Genomic DNA, 23422 nt, shown 5'->3' on the forward strand with positions numbered 1-23422 from the left:
TGGAGGAGGGACGGAGACGGCTGATAGTGGAGGAGAGAAGGAGACGGCTGGTAGTGGAGGAGGGAAGGAGACGGCTGGTAGTGGAGGAGAGAAGGAGACGGTCGGTAGTGGAGGAGAGAAGGAGACGCTCGGTAGTGGAGAAGGGAAGGAGACGGCTGGTAGTGGAGGAGGGAAGGAGACGGTCGGTGGTGGAGGAGAGAAGGAGACGGTCGGTAGTGGAGGAGAGAAGGAGACGGTCGGTAGTGGAGGAGAGAAGGAGACGGTCGGTGGTGGAGGAGGGAAGGAGACGGTCGGTAGTGGAGGAGAGAAGGAGACGGTCGGTAGTGGAGGAGAGAAGGAGACGGTCGGTAGTGGAGGAGGGAAGGAGACGGCTGATAGTGGAGGAGAGAAGGAGACGGTCGGTAGTGGAGGAGAGAAGGAGACGGTCGGTAGTGGAGAAGGGAAGGAGACGGCTGGTAGTGGAGGAGGGAAGGAGACGGTCGGTAGTGGAGGAGAGAAGGAGACGGTCGGTCGTGGAGAAGGGAAGGAGACGGCTGGTAGTGGAGGAGAGAAGGAGACGGCTGGTAGTGGAGGAGGGAAGGAGACGGCTGGTAGTGGAGGAGGGAAGGAGACGGCTGGTAGTGGAGGAGGGAAGGAGACGGTCGGTAGTGGAGGAGGGAAGGAGACGGTCGGTAGTGGAGGAGAGAAGGAGACGGTCGGTAGTGGAGGAGAGAAGGAGACGGTCGGTCGTGGAGGAGGGAAGGAGACGGTCGGTAGTGGAGGAGAGAAGGAGACGGTCGGTAGTGGAGAAGGGAAGGAGACGGTCGGTAGTGGAGGAGAGAAGGAGACGGTCGGTAGTGGAGGAGAGAAGGAGACGGTCGGTAGTGGAGGAGAGAAGGAGACGGTCGGTAGTGGAGGAGAGAAGGAGACGGTCGGTAGTGGAGGAGAGAAGGAGACGGTCGGTAGTGGAGGAGAGAAGGAGACGGTCGGTAGTGGAGGAGAGAAGGAGACGGTCGGTCGTGGAGGAGGGAAGGAGACGGTCGGTAGTGGAGGAGAGAAGGAGACGGTCGGTAGTGGAGGAGAGAAGGAGACGGTCGGTAGTGGAGGAGGGAAGGAGACGGTCGGTAGTGGAGGAGGGAAGGAGACGGTCGGTAGTGGAGGAGAGAAGGAGACGGTCGGGAGTGGAGGAGAGAAGGAGACGGTCGGTAGTGGAGGAGAGAAGGAGACGGTCGGTAGTGGAGGAGAGAAGGAGACGGTCGGTAGTGGAGGAGAGAAGGAGACGGTCGGTAGTGGAGGAGAGAAGGAGACGGACGGTAGTGGAGGAGAGAAGGAGACGGCTGGTAGTGGAGGAGGGAAGGAGACGGCTGGTAGTGGAGGAGGGAAGGAGACGGCTGGTAGTGGAGGAGGGAAGGAGACGGCTGGTAGTGGAGGAGGGAAGGAGACGGCTGGTAGTGGAGGAGGGAAGGAGACGGCTGGTAGTGGAGGAGGGAAGGAGACGGCAGGTAGTGGAGGAGGGAAGGAGACGGTCGGTAGTGGAGGAGAGAAGGAGACGGTCGGTAGTGGAGGAGAGAAGGAGACGGTCGGTAGTGGAGGAGAGAAGGAGACGGTCGGTCGTGGAGGAGGGAAGGAGACGGCTGGTAGTGGAGGAGGGAAGGAGACGGTCGGTAGTGGAGAAGGGAAGGAGACGGTCGGTAGTGGAGAAGGGAAGGAGACGGTCGGTAGTGGAGGAGAGAAGGAGACGGTCGGTAGTGGAGAAGGGAAGGAGACGGTCGGTAGTGGAGGAGAGAAGGAGACGGTCGGTAGTGGAGAAGGGAAGGAGACGGTCGGTCGTGGAGGAGAGAAGGAGACGGTCGGTAGTGGAGGAGAGAAGGAGACGGTCGGTAGTGGAGGAGAGAAGGAGACGGTCGGTAGTGGAGGAGAGAAGGAGACGGCTGGTAGTGGAGGAGGGAAGGAGACGGTCGGTAGTGGAGGAGAGAAGGAGACGGTCGGTAGTGGAGGAGAGAAGGAGACGGTCGGTAGTGGAGGAGAGAAGGAGACGGTCGGTAGTGGAGGAGAGAAGGAGACGGTCGGTAGTGGAGGAGAGAAGGAGACGGTCGGTAGTGGAGGAGAGAAGGAGACGGTCGGTAGTGGAGGAGAGAAGGAGACGGTCGGTAGTGGAGGAGAGAAGGAGACGGTCGGTAGTGGAGGAGAGAAGGAGACGGTCGGTAGTGGAGGAGAGAAGGAGACGGTCGGTAGTGGAGGAGAGAAGGAGACGGTCGGTAGTGGAGGAGAGAAGGAGACGGTCGGTAGTGGAGGAGAGAAGGAGACGGTCGGTAGTGGAGGAGAGAAGGAGACGGTCGGTAGTGGAGGAGAGAAGGAGACGGTCGGTCGTGGAGGAGAGAAGGAGACGGTCGGTAGTGGAGGAGAGAAGGAGACGGCCGGTAGTGGAGGAGAGAAGGAGACGGTCGGTAGTGGAGGAGAGAAGGAGACGGCTGGTAGTGGAGGAGGGAAGGAGACGGTCGGTAGTGGAGGAGAGAAGGAGACGGTCGGTGGTGGAGGAGAGAAGGAGACGGTCGGTAGTGGAGGAGGGAAGGAGACGGTCGGTCGTGGAGGAGAGAAGGAGACGGTCGGTGGTGGAGGAGAGAAGGAGACGGCCGGTAGTGGAGGAGAGAAGGAGACGGCCGGTAGTGGAGGAGAGAAGGAGACGGTCGGTAGTGGAGGAGAGAAGGAGACGGTCGGTAGTGGAGGAGGGAAGGAGACGGTCGGTAGTGGAGGAGGGAAGGAGACGGCCGGTAGTGGAGGAGAGAAGGAGACGGTCGGTAGTGGAGGAGGGAAGGAGACGGCCGGTAGTGGAGGAGAGAAGGAGACGGTCGGTAGTGGAGAAGGGAAGGAGACGGCTGGTAGTGGAGGAGGGAAGGAGACGGTCGGTAGTGGAGGAGGGAAGGAGACGGCTGGTAGTGGAGGAGAGAAGGAGACGGTCGGTAGTGGAGGAGAGAAGGAGACGGTCGGTCGTGGAGGAGAGAAGGAGACGGTCGGTAGTGGAGGAGAGAAGGAGACGGTCGGTAGTGGAGGAGAGAAGGAGACGGTCGGTAGTGGAGGAGGGAAGGAGACGGCCGGTAGTGGAGGAGAGAAGGAGACGGTCGGTAGTGGAGGAGAGAAGGAGACGGTCGGTAGTGGAGGAGGGAAGGAGACGGTCGGTAGTGGAGAAGGGAAGGAGACGGCCGGTAGTGGAGGAGGGAAGGAGACGGCTGGTAGTGGAGGAGAGAAGGAGACGGTCGGTAGTGGAGGAGGGAAGGAGACGGTCGGTAGTGGAGGAGAGAAGGAGACGGTCGGTAGTGGAGAAGGGAAGGAGACGGCTGGTAGTGGAGGAGGGAAGGAGACGGTCGGTAGTGGAGGAGAGAAGGAGACGGCTGGTAGTGGAGGAGGGAAGGAGACGGTCGGTAGTGGAGGAGAGAAGGAGACGGTCGGTAGTGGAGGAGGGAAGGAGACGGTCGGTAGTGGAGGAGAGAAGGAGACGGTCGGTAGTGGAGGAGAGAAGGAGACGGTCGGTAGTGGAGGAGGGAAGGAGACGGTCGGTAGTGGAGGAGAGAAGGAGACGGTCGGTAGTGGAGGAGAGAAGGAGACGGTCGGTAGTGGAGGAGAGAAGGAGACGGTCGGTAGTGGAGAAGGGAAGGAGACGGTCGGTAGTGGAGGAGAGAAGGAGACGGCTGGTAGTGGAGGAGGGAAGGAGACGATCGGTAGTGGAGGAGAGAAGGAGACGGTCGGTAGTGGAGGAGAGAAGGAGACGGCTGGTAGTGGAGGAGGGAAGGAGACGGTCGGTCGTGGAGGAGGGAAGGAGACGGCTGGTAGTGGAGGAGGGAAGGAGACGGTCGGTAGTGGAGGAGGGAAGGAGACGGTCGGTAGTGGAGGAGAGAAGGAGACGGTCGGTGGTGGAGGAGAGAAGGAGACGGTCGGTAGTGGAGGAGAGAAGGAGACGGCTGGTAGTGGAGGAGGGAAGGAGACGGCTGGTAGTGGAGGAGGGAAGGAGACGGTCGGTAGTGGAGGAGGGAAGGAGACGGTCGGTAGTGGAGGAGGGAAGGAGACGGTCGGTAGTGGAGGAGAGAAGGAGACGGTCGGTAGTGGAGGAGGGAAGGAGACGGCTGGTAGTGGGGAGGGAAGGAGACGGTCGGTAGTGGAGGAGGGAAGGAGACGGCTGGTAGTGGAGGAGGGAAGGAGACGGTCGGTAGTGGAGGAGAGAAGGAGACGGTCGGTAGTGGAGGAGAGAAGGAGACGGTCGGTAGTGGAGGAGAGAAGGAGACGGCTGGTAGTGGAGGAGGGAAGGAGACGGTCGGTAGTGGAGGAGAGAAGGAGACGGTCGGTAGTGGAGGAGAGAAGGAGACGGTCGGTAGTGGATGAGAGAAGGAGACGGTCGGTAGTGGAGGAGAGAAGGAGACGGTCGGTAGTGGAGGAGAGAAGGAGACGGTCGGTAGTGGAGGAGAGAAGGAGACGGTCGGTCGTGGAGGAGGGAAGGAGACGGCTGGTAGTGGAGGAGGGAAGGAGACGGTCGGTAGTGGAGGAGAGAAGGAGACGGTCGGTCGTGGAGGAGAGAAGGAGACGGTCGGTAGTGGAGAAGGGAAGGAGACGGTCGGTAGTGGAGGAGGGAAGGAGACGGTCGGTAGTGGAGGAGGGAAGGAGACGGCCGGTAGTGGAGGAGAGAAGGAGACGGTCGGTAGTGGAGGAGAGAAGGAGACGGTCGGTAGTGGAGAAGGGAAGGAGACGGCAGGTAGTGGAGGAGAGAAGGAGACGGTCGGTAGTGGAGGAGAGAAGGAGACGGTCGGTAGTGGAGGAGAGAAGGAGACGGTCGGTAGTGGAGGAGAGAAGGAGACGGTCGGTAGTGGAGGAGAGAAGGAGACGGTCGGTAGTGGAGGAGAGAAGGAGACGGTCGGTAGTGGAGGAGAGAAGGAGACGGTCGGTAGTGGAGGAGAGAAGGAGACGGTCGGTAGTGGAGGAGGGAAGGAGACGGTCGGTAGTGGAGGAGAGAAGGAGACGGTCGGTAGTGGAGGAGAGAAGGAGACGGTCGGTAGTGGAGGAGGGAAGGAGACGGTCGGTAGTGGAGGAGGGAAGGAGACGGTCGGTAGTGGAGGAGAGAAGGAGACGGTCGGGAGTGGAGGAGAGAAGGAGACGGACGGTAGTGGAGGAGAGAAGGAGACGGTCGGTAGTGGAGGAGGGAAGGAGACGGTCGGTAGTGGAGGAGAGAAGGAGACGGTCGGGAGTGGAGGAGAGAAGGAGACGGACGGTAGTGGAGGAGAGAAGGAGACGGCTGGTAGTGGAGGAGGGAAGGAGACGGCTGGTAGTGGAGGAGGGAAGGAGACGGTCGGTAGTGGAGGAGGGAAGGAGACGGTCGGTAGTGGAGGAGAGAAGGAGACGGTCGGTAGTGGAGGAGGGAAGGAGACGGTCGGTAGTGGAGGAGAGAAGGAGACGGTCGGTAGTGGAGGAGGGAAGGAGACGGTCGGTAGTGGAGGAGAGAAGGAGACGGTCGGTAGTGGAGGAGAGAAGGAGACGGTCGGTAGTGGAGGAGAGAAGGAGACGGTCGGTAGTGGAGGAGAGAAGGAGACGGACGGTAGTGGAGGAGAGAAGGAGACGGCTGGTAGTGGAGGAGGGAAGGAGACGGCTGGTAGTGGAGGAGGGAAGGAGACGGCTGGTAGTGGAGGAGGGAAGGAGACGGCTGGTAGTGGAGGAGGGAAGGAGACGGCTGGTAGTGGAGGAGGGAAGGAGACGGCTGGTAGTGGAGGAGGGAAGGAGACGGCTGGTAGTGGAGGAGGGAAGGAGACGGTCGGTAGTGGAGGAGAGAAGGAGACGGTCGGTAGTGGAGGAGAGAAGGAGACGGTCGGTAGTGGAGGAGAGAAGGAGACGGTCGGTCGTGGAGGAGGGAAGGAGACGGCTGGTAGTGGAGGAGGGAAGGAGACGGTCGGTAGTGGAGAAGGGAAGGAGACGGTCGGTAGTGGAGAAGGGAAGGAGACGGTCGGTAGTGGAGGAGAGAAGGAGACGGTCGGTAGTGGAGAAGGGAAGGAGACGGTCGGTAGTGGAGGAGAGAAGGAGACGGTCGGTAGTGGAGAAGGGAAGGAGACGGTCGGTAGTGGAGGAGAGAAGGAGACGGTCGGTAGTGGAGAAGGGAAGGAGACGGTCGGTAGTGGAGGAGAGAAGGAGACGGTCGGTAGTGGAGGAGAGAAGGAGACGGTCGGTAGTGGAGGAGAGAAGGAGACGGCTGGTAGTGGAGGAGGGAAGGAGACGGTCGGTAGTGGAGGAGAGAAGGAGACGGTCGGTAGTGGAGGAGAGAAGGAGACGGTCGGTGGTGGAGGAGAGAAGGAGACGGTCGGTAGTGGAGGAGAGAAGGAGACGGCTGGTAGTGGAGGAGGGAAGGAGACGGCTGGTAGTGGAGGAGGGAAGGAGACGGTCGGTAGTGGAGGAGGGAAGGAGACGGTCGGTAGTGGAGGAGAGAAGGAGACGGTCGGTGGTGGAGGAGAGAAGGAGACGGTCGGTAGTGGAGGAGAGAAGGAGACGGCTGGTAGTGGAGGAGGGAAGGAGACGGCTGGTAGTGGAGGAGGGAAGGAGACGGTCGGTAGTGGAGGAGGGAAGGAGACGGTCGGTAGTGGAGGAGAGAAGGAGACGGCTGGTAGTGGAGGAGGGAAGGAGACGGTCGGTCGTGGAGGAGGGAAGGAGACGGCTGGTAGTGGAGGAGGGAAGGAGACGGTCGGTAGTGGAGGAGGGAAGGAGACGGTCGGTAGTGGAGGAGAGAAGGAGACGGTCGGTGGTGGAGGAGAGAAGGAGACGGTCGGTAGTGGAGGAGAGAAGGAGACGGCTGGTAGTGGAGGAGGGAAGGAGACGGCTGGTAGTGGAGGAGGGAAGGAGACGGTCGGTAGTGGAGGAGGGAAGGAGACGGTCGGTAGTGGAGGAGGGAAGGAGACGGTCGGTAGTGGAGGAGAGAAGGAGACGGTCGGTAGTGGAGGAGGGAAGGAGACGGCTGGTAGTGGGGAGGGAAGGAGACGGTCGGTAGTGGAGGAGAGAAGGAGACGGTCGGTAGTGGAGGAGGGAAGGAGACGGCTGGTAGTGGAGGAGGGAAGGAGACGGTCGGTAGTGGAGGAGAGAAGGAGACGGTCGGTAGTGGAGGAGAGAAGGAGACGGTCGGTAGTGGAGGAGAGAAGGAGACGGCTGGTAGTGGAGGAGGGAAGGAGACGGTCGGTAGTGGAGGAGAGAAGGAGACGGTCGGTAGTGGAGGAGAGAAGGAGACGGTCGGTAGTGGATGAGAGAAGGAGACGGTCGGTAGTGGAGGAGAGAAGGAGACGGTCGGTAGTGGAGGAGAGAAGGAGACGGTCGGTAGTGGAGGAGAGAAGGAGACGGTCGGTCGTGGAGGAGGGAAGGAGACGGCTGGTAGTGGAGGAGGGAAGGAGACGGTCGGTAGTGGAGGAGAGAAGGAGACGGTCGGTCGTGGAGGAGAGAAGGAGACGGTCGGTAGTGGAGAAGGGAAGGAGACGGTCGGTAGTGGAGGAGGGAAGGAGACGGTCGGTAGTGGAGGAGGGAAGGAGACGGCCGGTAGTGGAGGAGAGAAGGAGACGGTCGGTAGTGGAGGAGAGAAGGAGACGGTCGGTAGTGGAGAAGGGAAGGAGACGGCAGGTAGTGGAGGAGAGAAGGAGACGGTCGGTAGTGGAGGAGAGAAGGAGACGGTCGGTAGTGGAGGAGAGAAGGAGACGGTCGGTAGTGGAGGAGAGAAGGAGACGGTCGGTAGTGGAGGAGAGAAGGAGACGGTCGGTAGTGGAGGAGAGAAGGAGACGGTCGGTAGTGGAGGAGAGAAGGAGACGGTCGGTAGTGGAGGAGAGAAGGAGACGGTCGGTAGTGGAGGAGGGAAGGAGACGGTCGGTAGTGGAGGAGAGAAGGAGACGGTCGGTAGTGGAGGAGAGAAGGAGACGGTCGGTAGTGGAGGAGGGAAGGAGACGGTCGGTAGTGGAGGAGGGAAGGAGACGGTCGGTAGTGGAGGAGAGAAGGAGACGGTCGGGAGTGGAGGAGAGAAGGAGACGGACGGTAGTGGAGGAGAGAAGGAGACGGTCGGTAGTGGAGGAGGGAAGGAGACGGTCGGTAGTGGAGGAGAGAAGGAGACGGTCGGGAGTGGAGGAGAGAAGGAGACGGACGGTAGTGGAGGAGAGAAGGAGACGGCTGGTAGTGGAGGAGGGAAGGAGACGGCTGGTAGTGGAGGAGGGAAGGAGACGGTCGGTAGTGGAGGAGGGAAGGAGACGGTCGGTAGTGGAGGAGAGAAGGAGACGGTCGGTAGTGGAGGAGGGAAGGAGACGGTCGGTAGTGGAGGAGAGAAGGAGACGGTCGGTAGTGGAGGAGGGAAGGAGACGGTCGGTAGTGGAGGAGAGAAGGAGACGGTCGGTAGTGGAGGAGAGAAGGAGACGGTCGGTAGTGGAGGAGAGAAGGAGACGGTCGGTAGTGGAGGAGAGAAGGAGACGGACGGTAGTGGAGGAGAGAAGGAGACGGCTGGTAGTGGAGGAGGGAAGGAGACGGCTGGTAGTGGAGGAGGGAAGGAGACGGCTGGTAGTGGAGGAGGGAAGGAGACGGCTGGTAGTGGAGGAGGGAAGGAGACGGCTGGTAGTGGAGGAGGGAAGGAGACGGCTGGTAGTGGAGGAGGGAAGGAGACGGCTGGTAGTGGAGGAGGGAAGGAGACGGCTGGTAGTGGAGGAGGGAAGGAGACGGTCGGTAGTGGAGGAGAGAAGGAGACGGTCGGTAGTGGAGGAGAGAAGGAGACGGTCGGTAGTGGAGGAGAGAAGGAGACGGTCGGTCGTGGAGGAGGGAAGGAGACGGCTGGTAGTGGAGGAGGGAAGGAGACGGTCGGTAGTGGAGAAGGGAAGGAGACGGTCGGTAGTGGAGAAGGGAAGGAGACGGTCGGTAGTGGAGGAGAGAAGGAGACGGTCGGTAGTGGAGAAGGGAAGGAGACGGTCGGTAGTGGAGGAGAGAAGGAGACGGTCGGTAGTGGAGAAGGGAAGGAGACGGTCGGTAGTGGAGGAGAGAAGGAGACGGTCGGTAGTGGAGAAGGGAAGGAGACGGTCGGTAGTGGAGGAGAGAAGGAGACGGTCGGTAGTGGAGGAGAGAAGGAGACGGTCGGTAGTGGAGGAGAGAAGGAGACGGCTGGTAGTGGAGGAGGGAAGGAGACGGTCGGTAGTGGAGGAGAGAAGGAGACGGTCGGTAGTGGAGGAGAGAAGGAGACGGTCGGTAGTGGAGGAGAGAAGGAGACGGTCGGTAGTGGAGGAGAGAAGGAGACGGTCGGTAGTGGAGGAGAGAAGGAGACGGTCGGTAGTGGAGGAGAGAAGGAGACGGTCGGTAGTGGAGGAGAGAAGGAGACGGTCGGTAGTGGAGGAGAGAAGGAGACGGTCGGTAGTGGAGGAGAGAAGGAGACGGTCGGTAGTGGAGGAGAGAAGGAGACGGTCGGTAGTGGAGGAGAGAAGGAGACGGTCGGTAGTGGAGGAGAGAAGGAGACGGTCGGTCGTGGAGGAGAGAAGGAGACGGTCGGTAGTGGAGGAGAGAAGGAGACGGTCGGTAGTGGAGGAGAGAAGGAGACGGTCGGTCGTGGAGGAGAGAAGGAGACGGTCGGTAGTGGAGGAGAGAAGGAGACGGTCGGTAGTGGAGGAGAGAAGGAGACGGCTGGTAGTGGAGGAGGGAAGGAGACGGTCGGTAGTGGAGGAGAGAAGGAGACGGTCGGTGGTGGAGGAGAGAAGGAGACGGTCGGTAGTGGAGGAGGGAAGGAGACGGTCGGTCGTGGAGGAGAGAAGGAGACGGTCGGTGGTGGAGGAGAGAAGGAGACGGCCGGTAGTGGAGGAGAGAAGGAGACGGCCGGTAGTGGAGGAGAGAAGGAGACGGTCGGTAGTGGAGGAGAGAAGGAGACGGTCGGTAGTGGAGGAGGGAAGGAGACGGTCGGTAGTGGAGGAGGGATGGAGACGGCCGGTAGTGGAGGAGAGAAGGAGACGGTCGGTAGTGGAGGAGGGAAGGAGACGGCCGGTAGTGGAGGAGAGAAGGAGACGGTCGGTAGTGGAGAAGGGAAGGAGACGGCTGGTAGTGGAGGAGGGAAGGAGACGGTCGGTAGTGGAGGAGGGAAGGAGACGGCTGGTAGTGGAGGAGAGAAGGAGACGGTCGGTAGTGGAGGAGAGAAGGAGACGGTCGGTCGTGGAGGAGAGAAGGAGACGGTCGGTAGTGGAGGAGAGAAGGAGACGGTCGGTCGTGGAGGAGAGAAGGAGACGGTCGGTAGTGGAGGAGGGAAGGAGACGGCCGGTAGTGGAGGAGAGAAGGAGACGGTCGGTAGTGGAGGAGAGAAGGAGACGGTCGGTAGTGGAGGAGAGAAGGAGACGGTCGGTAGTGGAGGAGGGAAGGAGACGGTCGGTAGTGGAGAAGGGAAGGAGACGGCTGGTAGTGGAGGAGGGAAGGAGACGGCTGGTAGTGGAGGAGAGAAGGAGACGGTCGGTAGTGGAGGAGGGAAGGAGACGGTCGGTAGTGGAGGAGAGAAGGAGACGGTCGGTAGTGGAGAAGGGAAGGAGACGGCTGGTAGTGGAGGAGGGAAGGAGACGGTCGGTAGTGGAGGAGAGAAGGAGACGGCTGGTAGTGGAGGAGGGAAGGAGACGGTCGGTAGTGGAGGAGAGAAGGAGACGGTCGGTAGTGGAGGAGGGAAGGAGACGGTCGGTAGTGGAGGAGAGAAGGAGACGGTCGGTAGTGGAGGAGAGAAGGAGACGGTCGGTAGTGGAGGAGGGAAGGAGACGGTCGGTAGTGGAGGAGAGAAGGAGACGGTCGGTAGTGGAGGAGAGAAGGAGACGGTCGGTAGTGGAGGAGAGAAGGAGACGGTCGGTAGTGGAGAAGGGAAGGAGACGGTCGGTAGTGGAGGAGAGAAGGAGACGGCTGGTAGTGGAGGAGGGAAGGAGACGATCGGTAGTGGAGGAGAGAAGGAGACGGTCGGTAGTGGAGGAGAGAAGGAGACGGCTGGTAGTGGAGGAGGGAAGGAGACGGTCGGTCGTGGAGGAGGGAAGGAGACGGCTGGTAGTGGAGGAGGGAAGGAGACGGTCGGTAGTGGAGGAGGGAAGGAGACGGTCGGTAGTGGAGGAGAGAAGGAGACGGTCGGTGGTGGAGGAGAGAAGGAGACGGTCGGTAGTGGAGGAGAGAAGGAGACGGCTGGTAGTGGAGGAGGGAAGGAGACGGCTGGTAGTGGAGGAGGGAAGGAGACGGTCGGTAGTGGAGGAGGGAAGGAGACGGTCGGTAGTGGAGGAGGGAAGGAGACGGTCGGTAGTGGAGGAGAGAAGGAGACGGTCGGTAGTGGAGGAGGGAAGGAGACGGCTGGTAGTGGGGAGGGAAGGAGACGGTCGGTAGTGGAGGAGAGAAGGAGACGGTCGGTAGTGGAGGAGGGAAGGAGACGGCTGGTAGTGGAGGAGGGAAGGAGACGGTCGGTAGTGGAGGAGAGAAGGAGACGGTCGGTAGTGGAGGAGAGAAGGAGACGGTCGGTAGTGGAGGAGAGAAGGAGACGGCTGGTAGTGGAGGAGGGAAGGAGACGGTCGGTAGTGGAGGAGAGAAGGAGACGGTCGGTAGTGGAGGAGAGAAGGAGACGGTCGGTAGTGGAGGAGAGAAGGAGACGGTCGGTAGTGGAGGAGAGAAGGAGACGGTCGGTAGTGGAGGAGAGAAGGAGACGGTCGGTAGTGGAGGAGAGAAGGAGACGGTCGGTCGTGGAGGAGGGAAGGAGACGGCTGGTAGTGGAGGAGGGAAGGAGACGGTCGGTAGTGGAGGAGAGAAGGAGACGGTCGGTAGTGGAGGAGAGAAGGAGACGGTCGGTAGTGGAGAAGGGAAGGAGACGGTCGGTAGTGGAGGAGGGAAGGAGACGGTCGGTAGTGGAGGAGGGAAGGAGACGGCCGGTAGTGGAGGAGAGAAGGAGACGGTCGGTAGTGGAGGAGAGAAGGAGACGGTCGGTAGTGGAGAAGGGAAGGAGACGGCTGGTAGTGGAGGAGAGAAGGAGACGGTCGGTAGTGGAGGAGAGAAGGAGACGGTCGGTCGTGGAGAAGGGAAGGAGACGGTCGGTCGTGGAGAAGGGAAGGAGACGGTCGGTAGTGGAGGAGAGAAGGAGACGGTCGGTAGTGGAGAAGGGAAGGAGACGGCTGGTAGTGGAGGAGGGAAGGAGACGGCTGGTAGTGGAGGAGAGAAGGAGACGGTCGGTAGTGGAGGAGAGAAGGAGACGGTCGGTAGTGGAGGAGAGAAGGAGACGGTCGGTAGTGGAGGAGAGAAGGAGACGGTCGGTAGTGGAGAAGGGAAGGAGACGGTCGGTAGTGGAGGAGAGAAGGAGACGGTCGGTAGTGGAGAAGGGAAGGAGACGGCTGGTAGTGGAGGAGGGAAGGAGACGGCTGGTAGTGGAGGAGAGAAGGAGACGGTCGGTAGTGGAGGAGAGAAGGAGACGGTCGGTAGTGGAGGAGAGAAGGAGACGGTCGGTAGTGGAGGAGAGAAGGAGACGGTCGGTAGTGGAGAAGGGAAGGAGACGGTCGGTAGTGGAGGAGAGAAGGAGACGGTCGGTAGTGGAGGAGAGAAGGAGACGGTCGGTAGTGGAGAAGGGAAGGAGACGGTCGGTAGTGGAGAAGGGAAGGAGACGGTCGGTAGTGGAGGAGAGAAGGAGACGGTCGGTAGTGGAGGAGAGAAGGAGACGGTCGGTAGTGGAGAAGGGAAAGAGACGGCTGGTAGTGGAGGAGGGAAGGAGACGGCCGGTAGTGGAGGAGAGAAGGAGACGGTCGGTAGTGGAGGAGAGAAGGAGACGGTCGGTAGTGGAGGAGAGAAGGAGACGGTCGGTAGTGGAGGAGAGAAGGAGACGGTCGGTAGTGGAGGAGAGAAGGAGACGGTCGGTAGTGGAGAAGGGAAGGAGACGGCTGGTAGTGGAGGAGGGAAGGAGACGGCTGGTAGTGGAGGAGAGAAGGAGACGGTCGGTAGTGGAGAAGGGAAGGAGACGGCTGGTAGTGGAGGAGGGAAGGAGACGGTCGGTAGTGGAGGAGAGAAGGAGACGGTCGGTAGTGGAGGAGAGAAGGAGACGGTCGGTAGTGGAGGAGAGAAGGAGACGGCTGGTAGTGGAGGAGAGAAGGAGACGGTCGGTAGTGGAGAAGGGAAGGAGACGGCTGGTAGTGGAGGAGGGAAGGAGACGGTCGGTAGTGGAGGAGGGAAGGAGACGGTCGGTAGTGGAGAAGGGAAGGAGACGGCTGGTAGTGGAGGAGGGAAGGAGACGGTCGGTAGTGGAGGAGAGAAGGAGACGGTCGGTAGTGGAGAAGGGAAGGAGACGGCTGGTAGTGGAGGAGAGAAGGAGACGGCTGGTAGTGGAGGAGAGAAGGAGACGGTCGGTAGTGGAGGAGAGAAGGAGACGGTCGGTAGTGGAGGAGGGAAGGAGACGGTCGGTAGTGGAGGAGAGAAGGAGACGGTCGGTAGTGGAGAAGGGAAGGAGACGGCTGGTAGTGGAGGAGGGAAGGAGACGGCTGGTAGTGGAGGAGAGAAGGAGACGGTCGGTAGTGTAGGAGGGAAGGAGACGGTCGGTAGTGGAGGAGAGAAGGAGACGGTCGGTCGTGGAGAAGGGAAGGAGACGGCTGGTAGTGGAGGAGGGAAGGAGACGGTCGGTAGTGGAGGAGGGAAGGAGACGGTCGGTAGTGGAGGAGGGAAGGAGACGGTCGGTAGTGGAGGAGAGAAGGAGACGGTCGGTAGTGGAGGAGGGAAGGAGACGGTCGGTAGTGGAGGAGAGAAGGAGACGGTCGGTAGTGGAGGAGAGAAGGAGACGGTCGGTAGTGGAGGAGAGAAGGAGACGGTCGGTAGTGGAGGAGGGAAGGAGACGGTCGGTAGTGGAGGAGAGAAGGAGACGGTCGGTAGTGGAGAAGGGAAGGAGACGGCTGGTAGTGGAGGAGGGAAGGAGACGGTCGGTAGTGGAGGAGAGAAGGAGACGGTCGGTAGTGGAGAAGGGAAGGAGACGGTCGGTAGTGGAGAAGGGAAGGAGACGGTCGGTAGTGGAGAAGGGAAGGAGACGGTCGGTAGTGGAGGAGAGAAGGAGACGGTCGGTAGTGGAGGAGAGAAGGAGACGGTCGGTAGTGGAGGAGGGAAGGAGACGGTCGGTAGTGGAGGAGAGAAGGAGACGGTCGGTAGTGGAGGAGAGAAGGAGACGGTCGGTAGTGGAGGAGAGAAGGAGACGGTCGGTAGTGGAGGAGAGAAGGAGACGGTCGGTAGTGGAGGAGAGAAGGAGACGGTCGGTAGTGGAGGAGAGAAGGAGACGGTCGGTAGTGGAGGAGAGAACGAGACGGTCGGTAGTGGAGGAGAGAACGAGACGGCTGGTAGTGGAGGAGAGAAGGAGACGGTCGGTAGTGGAGGAGGGAAGGAGACGGTCGGTAGTGGAGGAGAGAAGGAGACGGTCGGTAGTGGAGAAGGGAAGGAGACGGTCGGTAGTGGAGAAGGGAAGGAGACGGCTGGTAGTGGAGAAGGGAAGGAGACGGCTGGTAGTGGAGGAGGGAAGGAGACGGTCGGTAGTGGAGGAGAGAAGGAGACGGTCGGTAGTGGAGGAGAGAAGGAGACGGTCGGTAGTGGAGAAGGGAAGGAGACGGCTGGTAGTGGAGGAGGGAAGGAGACGGTCGGTAGTGGAGGAGAGAAGGAGACGGTCGGTAGTGGAGGAGGGAAGGAGACGGTCGGTAGTGGAGAAGGGAAGGAGACGGTCGGTCGTGGAGAAGGGAAGGAGACGGCTGGTAGTGGAGGAGAGAAGGAGACGGTCGGTAGTGGAGAAGGGAAGGAGACGGCTGGTAGTGGAGAAGGGAAGGAGACGGTCGGTAGTGGAGGAGAGAAGGAGACGGCTGGTAGTGGAGAAGGGAAGGAGACGGTCGGTAGTGGAGGAGAGAAGGAGACGGTCGGTAGTGGAGGAGAGAAGGAGACGGTCGGTAGTGGAGGAGAGAAGGAGACGGTCGGTAGTGGAGGAGAGAAGGAGACGGTCGGTAGTGGAGAAGGGAAGGAGACGGTCGGTAGTGGAGAAGGGAAGGAGACGGTCGGTAGTGGAGAAGGGAAGGAGACGGCTGGTAGTGGAGAAGGGAAGGAGACGGTCGGTAGTGGAGGAGAGAAGGAGACGGTCGGTAGTGGAGGAGAGAAGGAGACGGTCGGTAGTGGAGGAGAGAAGGAGACGGTCGGTAGTGGAGGAGGGAAGGAGACGGTCGGTAGTGGAGAAGGGAAGGAGACGGTCGGTAGTGGAGGAGAGAAGGAGACGGTCGGTAGTGGAGGAGAGAAGGAGACGGTCGGTAGTGGAGGAGAGAAGGAGACGGTCGGTAGTGGAGGAGAGAAGGAGGCGGTCGGTAGTGGAGGAGGGAAGGAGACGGTCGGTAGTGGAGGAGAGAAGGAGACGGTCGGTAGTGGAGGAGAGAAGGAGACGGTCGGTAGTGGAGGAGAGAAGGAGACGGTCGGTAGTGGAGGAGAGAAGGAGACGGTCGGTCGTGGAGGAGGGAAGGAGACGGTCGGTAGTGGAGGAGAGAAGGAGACGGTCGGTAGTGGAGGAGAGAAGGAGACGGTCGGTAGTGGAGGAGAGAAGGAGACGGTCGGTAGTGGAGGAGGGAAGGAGACGGTCGGTAGTGGAGAAGGGAAGGAGGCGGTCGGTAGTGGAGGAGAGAAGGAGACGGTCGGTAGTGGAGGAGGGAAGGAGACGGTCGGTAGTGGAGGAGGGAAGGAGACGGTCGGTAGTGGAGGAGAGAAGGAGACGGTCGGTAGTGGAGGAGAGAAGGAGACGGTCGGTAGTGGAGGAGAGAAGGAGACGGTCGGTAGTGGAGGAGAGAAGGAGACGGTCGGTAGTGGAGGAGGGAAGGAGACGGTCGGTAGTGGAGGAGAGAAGGAGACGGTCGGTAGTGGAGGAGAGAAGGAGACGGTCGGTAGTGGAGGAGAGAAGGAGACGGTCGGTAGTGGAGGAGAGAAGGAGACGGTCGGTAGTGGAGAAGGGAAGGAGACGGTCGGTAGTGGAGAAGGGAAGGAGACGGTCGGTAGTGGAGGAGAGAAGGAGACGGTCGGTAGTGGAGGAGAGAAGGAGACGGTCGGTAGTGGAGGAGAGAAGGAGACGGTCGGTAGTGGAGGAGAGAAGGAGACGGTCGGTGGTGGAGGAGAGAAGGAGACGGTCGGTAGTGGAGGAGGGAAGGAGACGGTCGGTAGTGGAGGAGAGAAGGAGACGGCTGGTAGTGGAGAAGGGAAGGAGACGGTCGGTAGTGGAGGAGGGAAGGAGACGGTCGGTAGTGGAGGAGAGAAGGAGACGGCTGGTAGTGGAGAAGGGAAGGAGACGGCCGGTATTGGAGGAGAGAAGGAGACGGCTGGTAGTGGAGAAGGGAAGGAGACGGCCGGTAGTGGAGGAGGGAAGGAGACGGCCGGTATTGGAGGAGAGAAGGAGACGGCTGGTAGTGGAGAAGGGAAGGAGACGGCCGGTAGTGGAGGAGAGAAGGAGACGGTCGGTAGTGGAGAAGAGAAGGAGACGGTCGGTAGTGGAGGAGAGAAGGAGACGGTCGGTAGTGGAGGAGAGAAGTAGACGGTCGGTAGTGGAGGAGAGAAGGAGACGGTCGGTGGTGGAGAAGAAGGGAAGGAGACGGCTGGTGGTGGAGAAGGGAAGGAGACGGCCGGTGGTGGAGGAGAGAAGGAGACGGTCGGTAGTGGAGGAGAGAAGGAGACGGTCGGTAGTGGAGAAGAGAAGGAGACGGTTGGTGGTGGAGAAGGGAAGGAGACGGCTGGTAATGGGGAAGAGAAACCGGGAGTATCTTTGCCCTCCCGGATGACCCTGGACTAGTGAGCAGTTTTGGCAGAGGGGTGTACGACCCAATTATACTTCATTTGGTCCAGTCAGATCTGACGGTGAATGGCTAAACCAGTTGTGCGCCAGATACACTCGAGTCTCCGCCCCTTAGACTTGAGGGAGTGAAGGGGGGAGAGCGGGGTTTGACCGGGGGGATTGACCGGGGTGGGAGAGAGTCATGGTTTCCTGGGGAAAGGGGCATCAAAGGTGCACCTGTCGGAGTGGTTCAGCAGATTGACGGCTGCAGAATTATTGCTCAAAATGGAGGGCCAAAGGCCAGACAGTTGGGACTTGGAAAGTGGAGTTGTCAGAGATTTGGGGCAGTGTTCTCTTTCCAGGGACGGACACTGAAGGAAGCGGATTTAGAAGGGGTTAGGGGGGGTGTGGGTGGTGAGGGATATAACAAAGTGGTTGGACGCGGCCATGTTAGTGCACGTGACCTTCCGAGTGGAGAAGCCAGGGGAGACGGCAAGGTCGAGGGGGTCGCTGTGAGTCTGGGTGAGGGTTTATGGAGAGGGAGAGGGAGGGCAGGAAGTCAGTGAATTCCGAGGCGAGAAGAGCTGAGATGAAGATTGATATATTACTGAGGATGAGCAGTAGCTCGGGGCAGAGGCTGATGGAGGAAAGCGGGGAGGATATCTGGGCGAGAACCATAAGCAGGGGTCGGGGTGGGGGGGCGCGGGGATGTGGAGAACAAGGATGTTAACGGGTCGACCAGAGATGTGGAACAAGGCGAGGCGCTCTGAGGAGAAGTAGGGGCAGAGACCACGGTGTGATTTGGTGACCAGACCCACACCACCATGGTGGCGGTTTGGGAGGGGCAGGTGGGGAGGCATCAGAAAGGGGCAAAGGTCACCACCCACGAACCAAGTTTCAGTCGAAGCTGAGGACATTGATGCCTCCCCCGAGGGGGCAGGGGCGAGCTGGACGGGAAGCGGCCGGCCAGGTTAGCTCCCAGCGACACAGTGAGCGGGATCGGCGAGGTGGGCCGGTTGGGGTTGCTGCTCAACAGGAGGCAGCGATGGATGCGTCGATGGGCCCTTCGGAGCAAGTCGAGAGGGGCACAGTGGTTGGGAAAGGTCAGAAGGCAACTGACGCCCATTCTGGTCCAAGACTGCCCCTCCCGTTCCCCCCCCAGATTGCATATTCCCTTTGCCGGTCCAAACATTGCCCCCGTGTTCTGTTTTTACTTTAGATTTCCAGCAGAAAATAATTAATTTTTTTTTTGTAGTTCCGGGTGTTGCATGTCGATTGTTAGTGATAGCTGAAGCCTCCCTCCTGACCTTTAGCCCCTCTCTCTGCATCCTGATGTAGGGCTGCCCATTGACCTGCAGTACCTGCCGGAGGACAAGCAACGCGAGGAGGACCCAGACATCCGCAAAATGCTCCTTGAGGCCATCAACCTGGTACATACCGACATATAAAAACAAAGAACTTGCAATTATACAGTGCCTTTTGCCACCTCAGGACATCCTGAAGCGCTTCACAGCCAATTAAGTACTTCTGAAGTGTGGTCACTGTTGTAATGTAGGGAAATGTGGCAGCCAATTTGTGCACAGCAAGATCCCACAAACAGCAATGAGCTAAATGACCAGATAACCTGCTTTTTTAGTGTAGCTGATAAATTGTTACCCTGTTGCCTTAATTTTTCTTAAAATTTAGCCCAGTGTTCCCCGCCTTGCCCCTCCCCTGGCTCCGCCTTGCCCCTCCCCTGGCTCCGCCTTGCCCCTCCCCTGGCTCCGCCTTGCCCCTCCCCTGGCTCCGCCTTGCCCCTCCCCTGGCTCCGCCTTGCCCCTCCCCTGGCTCCGCCTTGCCCCTCCCCTGGCTCCGCCTTGCCCCTCCCCTGGCTCCGCCTTGCCCCTCCCCTGGCTCCCCAGCGACAGAGAACCCACTGGTACCTTGCCCATGTGTGAATCTAGGAAATTCAAAAGTGCGGGGCATCACAGCCGAGCCCGGTCCTGCCTACACGGACAGCCAATTTTACAGCACGGCTCGTTACTCTGCATAAATTTTCCAAGAGGCTACACAATAGTGTGGGAAATGGAAATATCACACTGGTGCGGTGGAGTTGTACATTGTTGGAGCATTGCAGAGGGAGGTTTAATCTGTATAGAAACACTGCTCTGCCTAACCTGAGTTACTCTGTATCTAACCCATGCTGTACCTGCCCTGGGAGTGTTTGATGGGACAGTGTAGAGGGAGCTTTACTCTGTATCTAACCCGTGCTGTACCTGCCCTGGGAGTGTTTGATGGGACAGTGTAGAGGGAGCTTTACTCTGTATCTAACCCATGCTGTACCTGCCCTGGGAGTGTTTGATGGGACAGTGTCGAGGGAGCTTTACTCTGTATCTAACCTGTGCTGTACCTGCCCTGGGAGTGTTTGACGGGACAGTGTAGAGGGAGCTTTACTCTGTATCTAACCCGTGCTGTACCTGCCCTGGGAGTGTTTGATGGGACAGTGTAGAGGGAGCTTTACTCTGTATCTAACCCGTGCTGTACCTGCCCTGGGAGTGTTTGATGGGACAGTGTAGAGGGAGCTTTACTCAGTATCTAACCCGTGCTGTACCTGCCCTGGGAGTGTTTGATGGGAGAGTGTAGATGGAGATTTACTCTGTATCTAACCCTGTACCTGCCCTGGGAGTGTTTGATGGGACGGTGTAGAGGGAGCTTTACTCTGTATCTAACCCGTGCTGTACCTGCCCTGGGAGTGTTTGATGGGAGAGTGTAGATGGAGATTTACTCTGTATCTAACCCGTGCTGTACCTGCCCTGGGAGTGTTTGATGCTGTGGCCAAATAAGAAAATAATCCATTCCTCTCACCTTTACAAGCACCAGGAAAGTTTCGTCTCACCAAAAAAATCTATCTGTCCCTCCTGTGTGAGTTGTTTTGGAACTTCTGTGTCTCAGTAGCTCTGGATAATCTGCCACTTACTTTCTGTTGTAGCTCACGGCAACGAAAAATGGACGTAAAATGGTGAAGGAGAAGAACGCCTACGTGATCCTGCGGGAGTTGCACAGGTGGGAGAAGGAGCCGGATGTTGGTGCTGCGTGTGAGAAGCTGATTGAGGTACGGGCCCTGCAGGCCTCCAGAGGAGGGTCCCCTCACCACCCCCCACTCCAGTTCTCTCTCTCCCTGTCCCGATGGCGGTGATTGAGCTGGGATACAGTTCCAGGGATAGTGGCTGCTCCTGGCCTGTCACCCAAGCAGCTGTTCTTTGTCTATCACAGTGGCTCAGTGGGCAGCGCACTCGCCCCGAGTCAGAAGGTCGCGGGTTCAAGCCCCACTCCAGAGACTTGACGTAACCCAGGCCGACACTCCCAGTGCAGTACTGAGGGAGTGCTGCACTGTCGGAGGTGCCGTCTTTCGGATGAGACGTTAAACCGAGGCCCCGTCTGCCCTCTCAGGTGGACGTAAAAGGTCTCGCGGTGCTATTTGAAGAAGAGCAGGGAAGTTCTGCCCGGTGTCCTGGTCAATATTTATCCCTCAGCCAGTATCACTGAAACAGTTGATCTAGTCATTTATCGCGTTGCTGTTTGTGGGATCTTGCTGTGCGCGAATTGGCTGCCGCGTTTCCTACATTACAACAGTGGTTACACTTCAAAAAAAACTTAATTGGCTATAAAACGCTTTGGGACATCCTGAGGTCGTGAAAGGCGCTATATAAATGCAAGTTCTTTCTTCCTTAAATACAAGCTCATTCCTTTAACTTGACGATTTTTCGGTATTCATTGATTAGGGGTTGAATTATATTCAGACAATGAGGCAGAGCCACCCCCACCTCCACGGCCCTGCCGGTTATGGCAGCTCCCTGTATTGAACCACGAGAGCCAGTCGGCCCCAAGTTTGATCCCTGGCCTGTGCCGAGTTAGCTGATCGCAGCTGGGCCACACTTGGCCGTGCTACAGCTTACTCTCGGGGTACCTGGGCTCAGCAGCGGGGGGGGATATTAGCAAGGATTTCCACTCCTGATCACCATGCATTATCCCCAGCCGGAATGCTATGTGTTTGGACTTTTGGTGGGTGCAGGATCGAACTCGACTGCTACCCTCCCCCATGTTCGCATACCCCACCAAGTGTTGCTGCCTAGGCTCGCGTGAAGATTGGTCAAAGTTGCAGATAGCTGCAGGCGACTGAGGAACTATACCTGGCATATCCTTCGGGAAGGAAGGAGAGAAATGAGGGATGGGGCAGAATGAGGAAGTGCAGGTGTCAAGTTGGCAGTTCAACATTTATCATAAAGAAAGCCTTGCATTTATATAACTCCTTTCAGGACGTCCCAAAGCACTTTACAGCCAATGAGGTACTTTTGAAGTGTAGTCACTCTCGTAATGTAGGAAAACGCAGCAGCCAATTTGCGCACAGCAAGATCCCAGAAACACATAATCTGTTTTAATGATTTGGTTGAGGGATAAATATTGGCCAGGAGACCGCGGAGAACTCCGTTTCTCGTCTTCAAATAGCACCATGGGATCTTTTACGTCCACCTGAGGGGGCAGATGGGGCCTCGGTTTAACGTCTCATCCAAAAGACGGCACCTCCGACAGTGCAGCACTCCCTCAGTACTGGCACTGGGAGTGTCGGCCTGGGTTATGGGGCTCAAGTCTCTGGAGTGGGACTCGAACCCACAGCCTTCTGACTCCGAGGCGAGAGAGTTAACACTGAGCCAGGACCGACACAATATCATGATCGACATATCCCGCGTGATCCTGGTTAATGTGAGCTGGTTGTGTACCCCTTACCCAGCTGCTGATCTCCGACGAGCCCGAGGCCGGGATGGAGAATCTGTTGGAGGTGGAGATTCCCGAGGAGATAGAAGGGAAGCTGAGGCAGCAGGACGAGGAAGAGCAGAAGCGGATTGCAGAGGAAAAAGAACAACTACTGAAGAGCAGGGAAGAGGAGGAGCAAGAGCGCGGGCAGAGAACGCGAGGGGAAACCCCAGAGGGACTGGAGAGGTGATGTAATGGCCTTGGACTGAGCATATGGCGTTTGAAAAACCTGGTCTGAAGAGCACTCTGTGATCCTTCATTCGCTGTAGTTCAGTCGGTGGGCGTCTCATGTTTGTAAGTGTATTCTCAAAACAACGCGGTCTGGTAGCGCGGACTGGCGCCAGCCATACTACCCGCTGTGATGTTGGCATGTTGACAAATAGACGCAGGCGCTCCTCCTCCTTCCTCCCCCCCCCCCCCCCCCCCCCAGGGAATTCCCCATCAGAGCACTCCGTGCGCTTCCTCTGGAGGCACCAGGCAACCGTTCTTCTGGCCCCACGATCGGGGAGTGGAGTGTGGTGCGGAAAGTCCGGGGAAGTGAAGGAGGGAATTTATTCAATGGAGGGAGACTGAAGAAAATGTGGAGTTGCCACTGAGTCCGTTCCGATAACACTCCCGTATCAGTCTCCCAAACCTTGGCTGTCCCTGTCACCACCTCTGTCCTGGTCCCTGTTAGTCCCAAGTCTGCGTCGGTGTGGACCGATAAGCCAGCTGAAGTGCCGCCTAACTGCGGTGCTGCGTGAACCAACTCCAGCAGCTCGTGCCCTACAGAAGCCCCCGCCCTGCGAGTGTCCCGATCTGACCTCTTGTGGGGGGTGGGGAGAAGTGGTTTTAAAATCATCATGCGCCCCCACCTCCTTTTCCAATTTTTGTCAGCTGTGGCTCAGCTGGCAGCACTCTCAACTCTGGGTCAGAAGGTCGTGGGCTCCAGAGACTTGAGCACAAAATCTAGGCTGACGCTCCCAGTGCAGTACTGAGGGAGTCGGAGGTGCCGTCTTTCGGATGAGACGCTAAACTGAGGCCCCATCTGTCCCCTCAGGTGGATGTGAAAGAGCCCACGGCCACTATTTTGAAGAGCATCAGAGGAGATCTGGCCAGTATTTACCCCTCAACCAACGTCACTAAAACAGATTATCTGGTCATTTATCACATTACTGTTTGTGGGATCTTGCTGTGCGCAAATTGGCTGCCACGTTTCCTACATTACAACAGTGACTACACTTCAAAAGTATTTCATTGGGACGTCCTGAGGTCGTGAAAGGTGCTATGTAAATGCAACTTCGTTTGTTCTTTTATCTTCCTATTCGCCAGGCTCTCTGTTCCCTTCATCTGTACTGAAGTTAAAATCAGATGGACGCACGCCTGATGTCCCTCTGAGGCCACTGTGTCTGTAACAGGTTTCTCTGGGAAATGCTGAACTCTGTTGATAACTGTAAATAAAATAATTCCTATGGCCGCAAGCATCAGCGTTTAGTCGTCTGTCGTCAGTCCCCACGGCATTCAATCCTGGCTCGCTCCCTTTTTTTAAAGGGACTTTGTTGACGTAGGAACATAGGACTAGGAGGCCATTCAGCCCCTCGAGCCTGTTCCACCATTCAGTTAGACCATGGCTGATCTGTATCTTAACTCCATCTACCCGCTTCAGTTCTATATCCCTTAATACCCTCGCCCAACACAAATCTATCAATCTCAGTTTTGAAATTTTCAATGGAACCCCAGCCTCAACAGCTTTTTGGGGGTAAGGGGGAGGGGGGGAGAGAAAGAATTCCAGATTTCCACTACCCTTTGTGTGAAAAAGTGCCTCTTGATTTCACTCCTGAACGGCCTGGCTCCAATTCGAAGGTTACCCTCTCTTGTTCTGGACTCCCCCCACCAGAGGAAATC

The 23422-nt window shown here is 58.5% G+C and overlaps 1 protein-coding gene across 1 annotated transcript in view; it reads left to right on the forward strand.

Moving 5' to 3' along the window:
- Positions 1–22998, forward strand: part of hgh1 (HGH1 homolog (S. cerevisiae)) — a 55452-nt gene extending 32454 nt beyond the window's left edge. The window contains 3 exon segments of the mRNA XM_067999507.1: positions 18086–18177; positions 19716–19838; positions 21516–22998. Coding sequence (XP_067855608.1) covers positions 18086–18177; positions 19716–19838; positions 21516–21728 — 428 coding nt within the window. The 3' untranslated portion in view covers positions 21729–22998.
- Positions 22999–23422: the final 424 nt, after the last annotated feature.

Source organism: Heptranchias perlo, chromosome 2, assembly GCF_035084215.1.
Source record: "Heptranchias perlo isolate sHepPer1 chromosome 2, sHepPer1.hap1, whole genome shotgun sequence".
NCBI lineage: Eukaryota > Metazoa > Chordata > Chondrichthyes > Hexanchiformes > Hexanchidae > Heptranchias > Heptranchias perlo.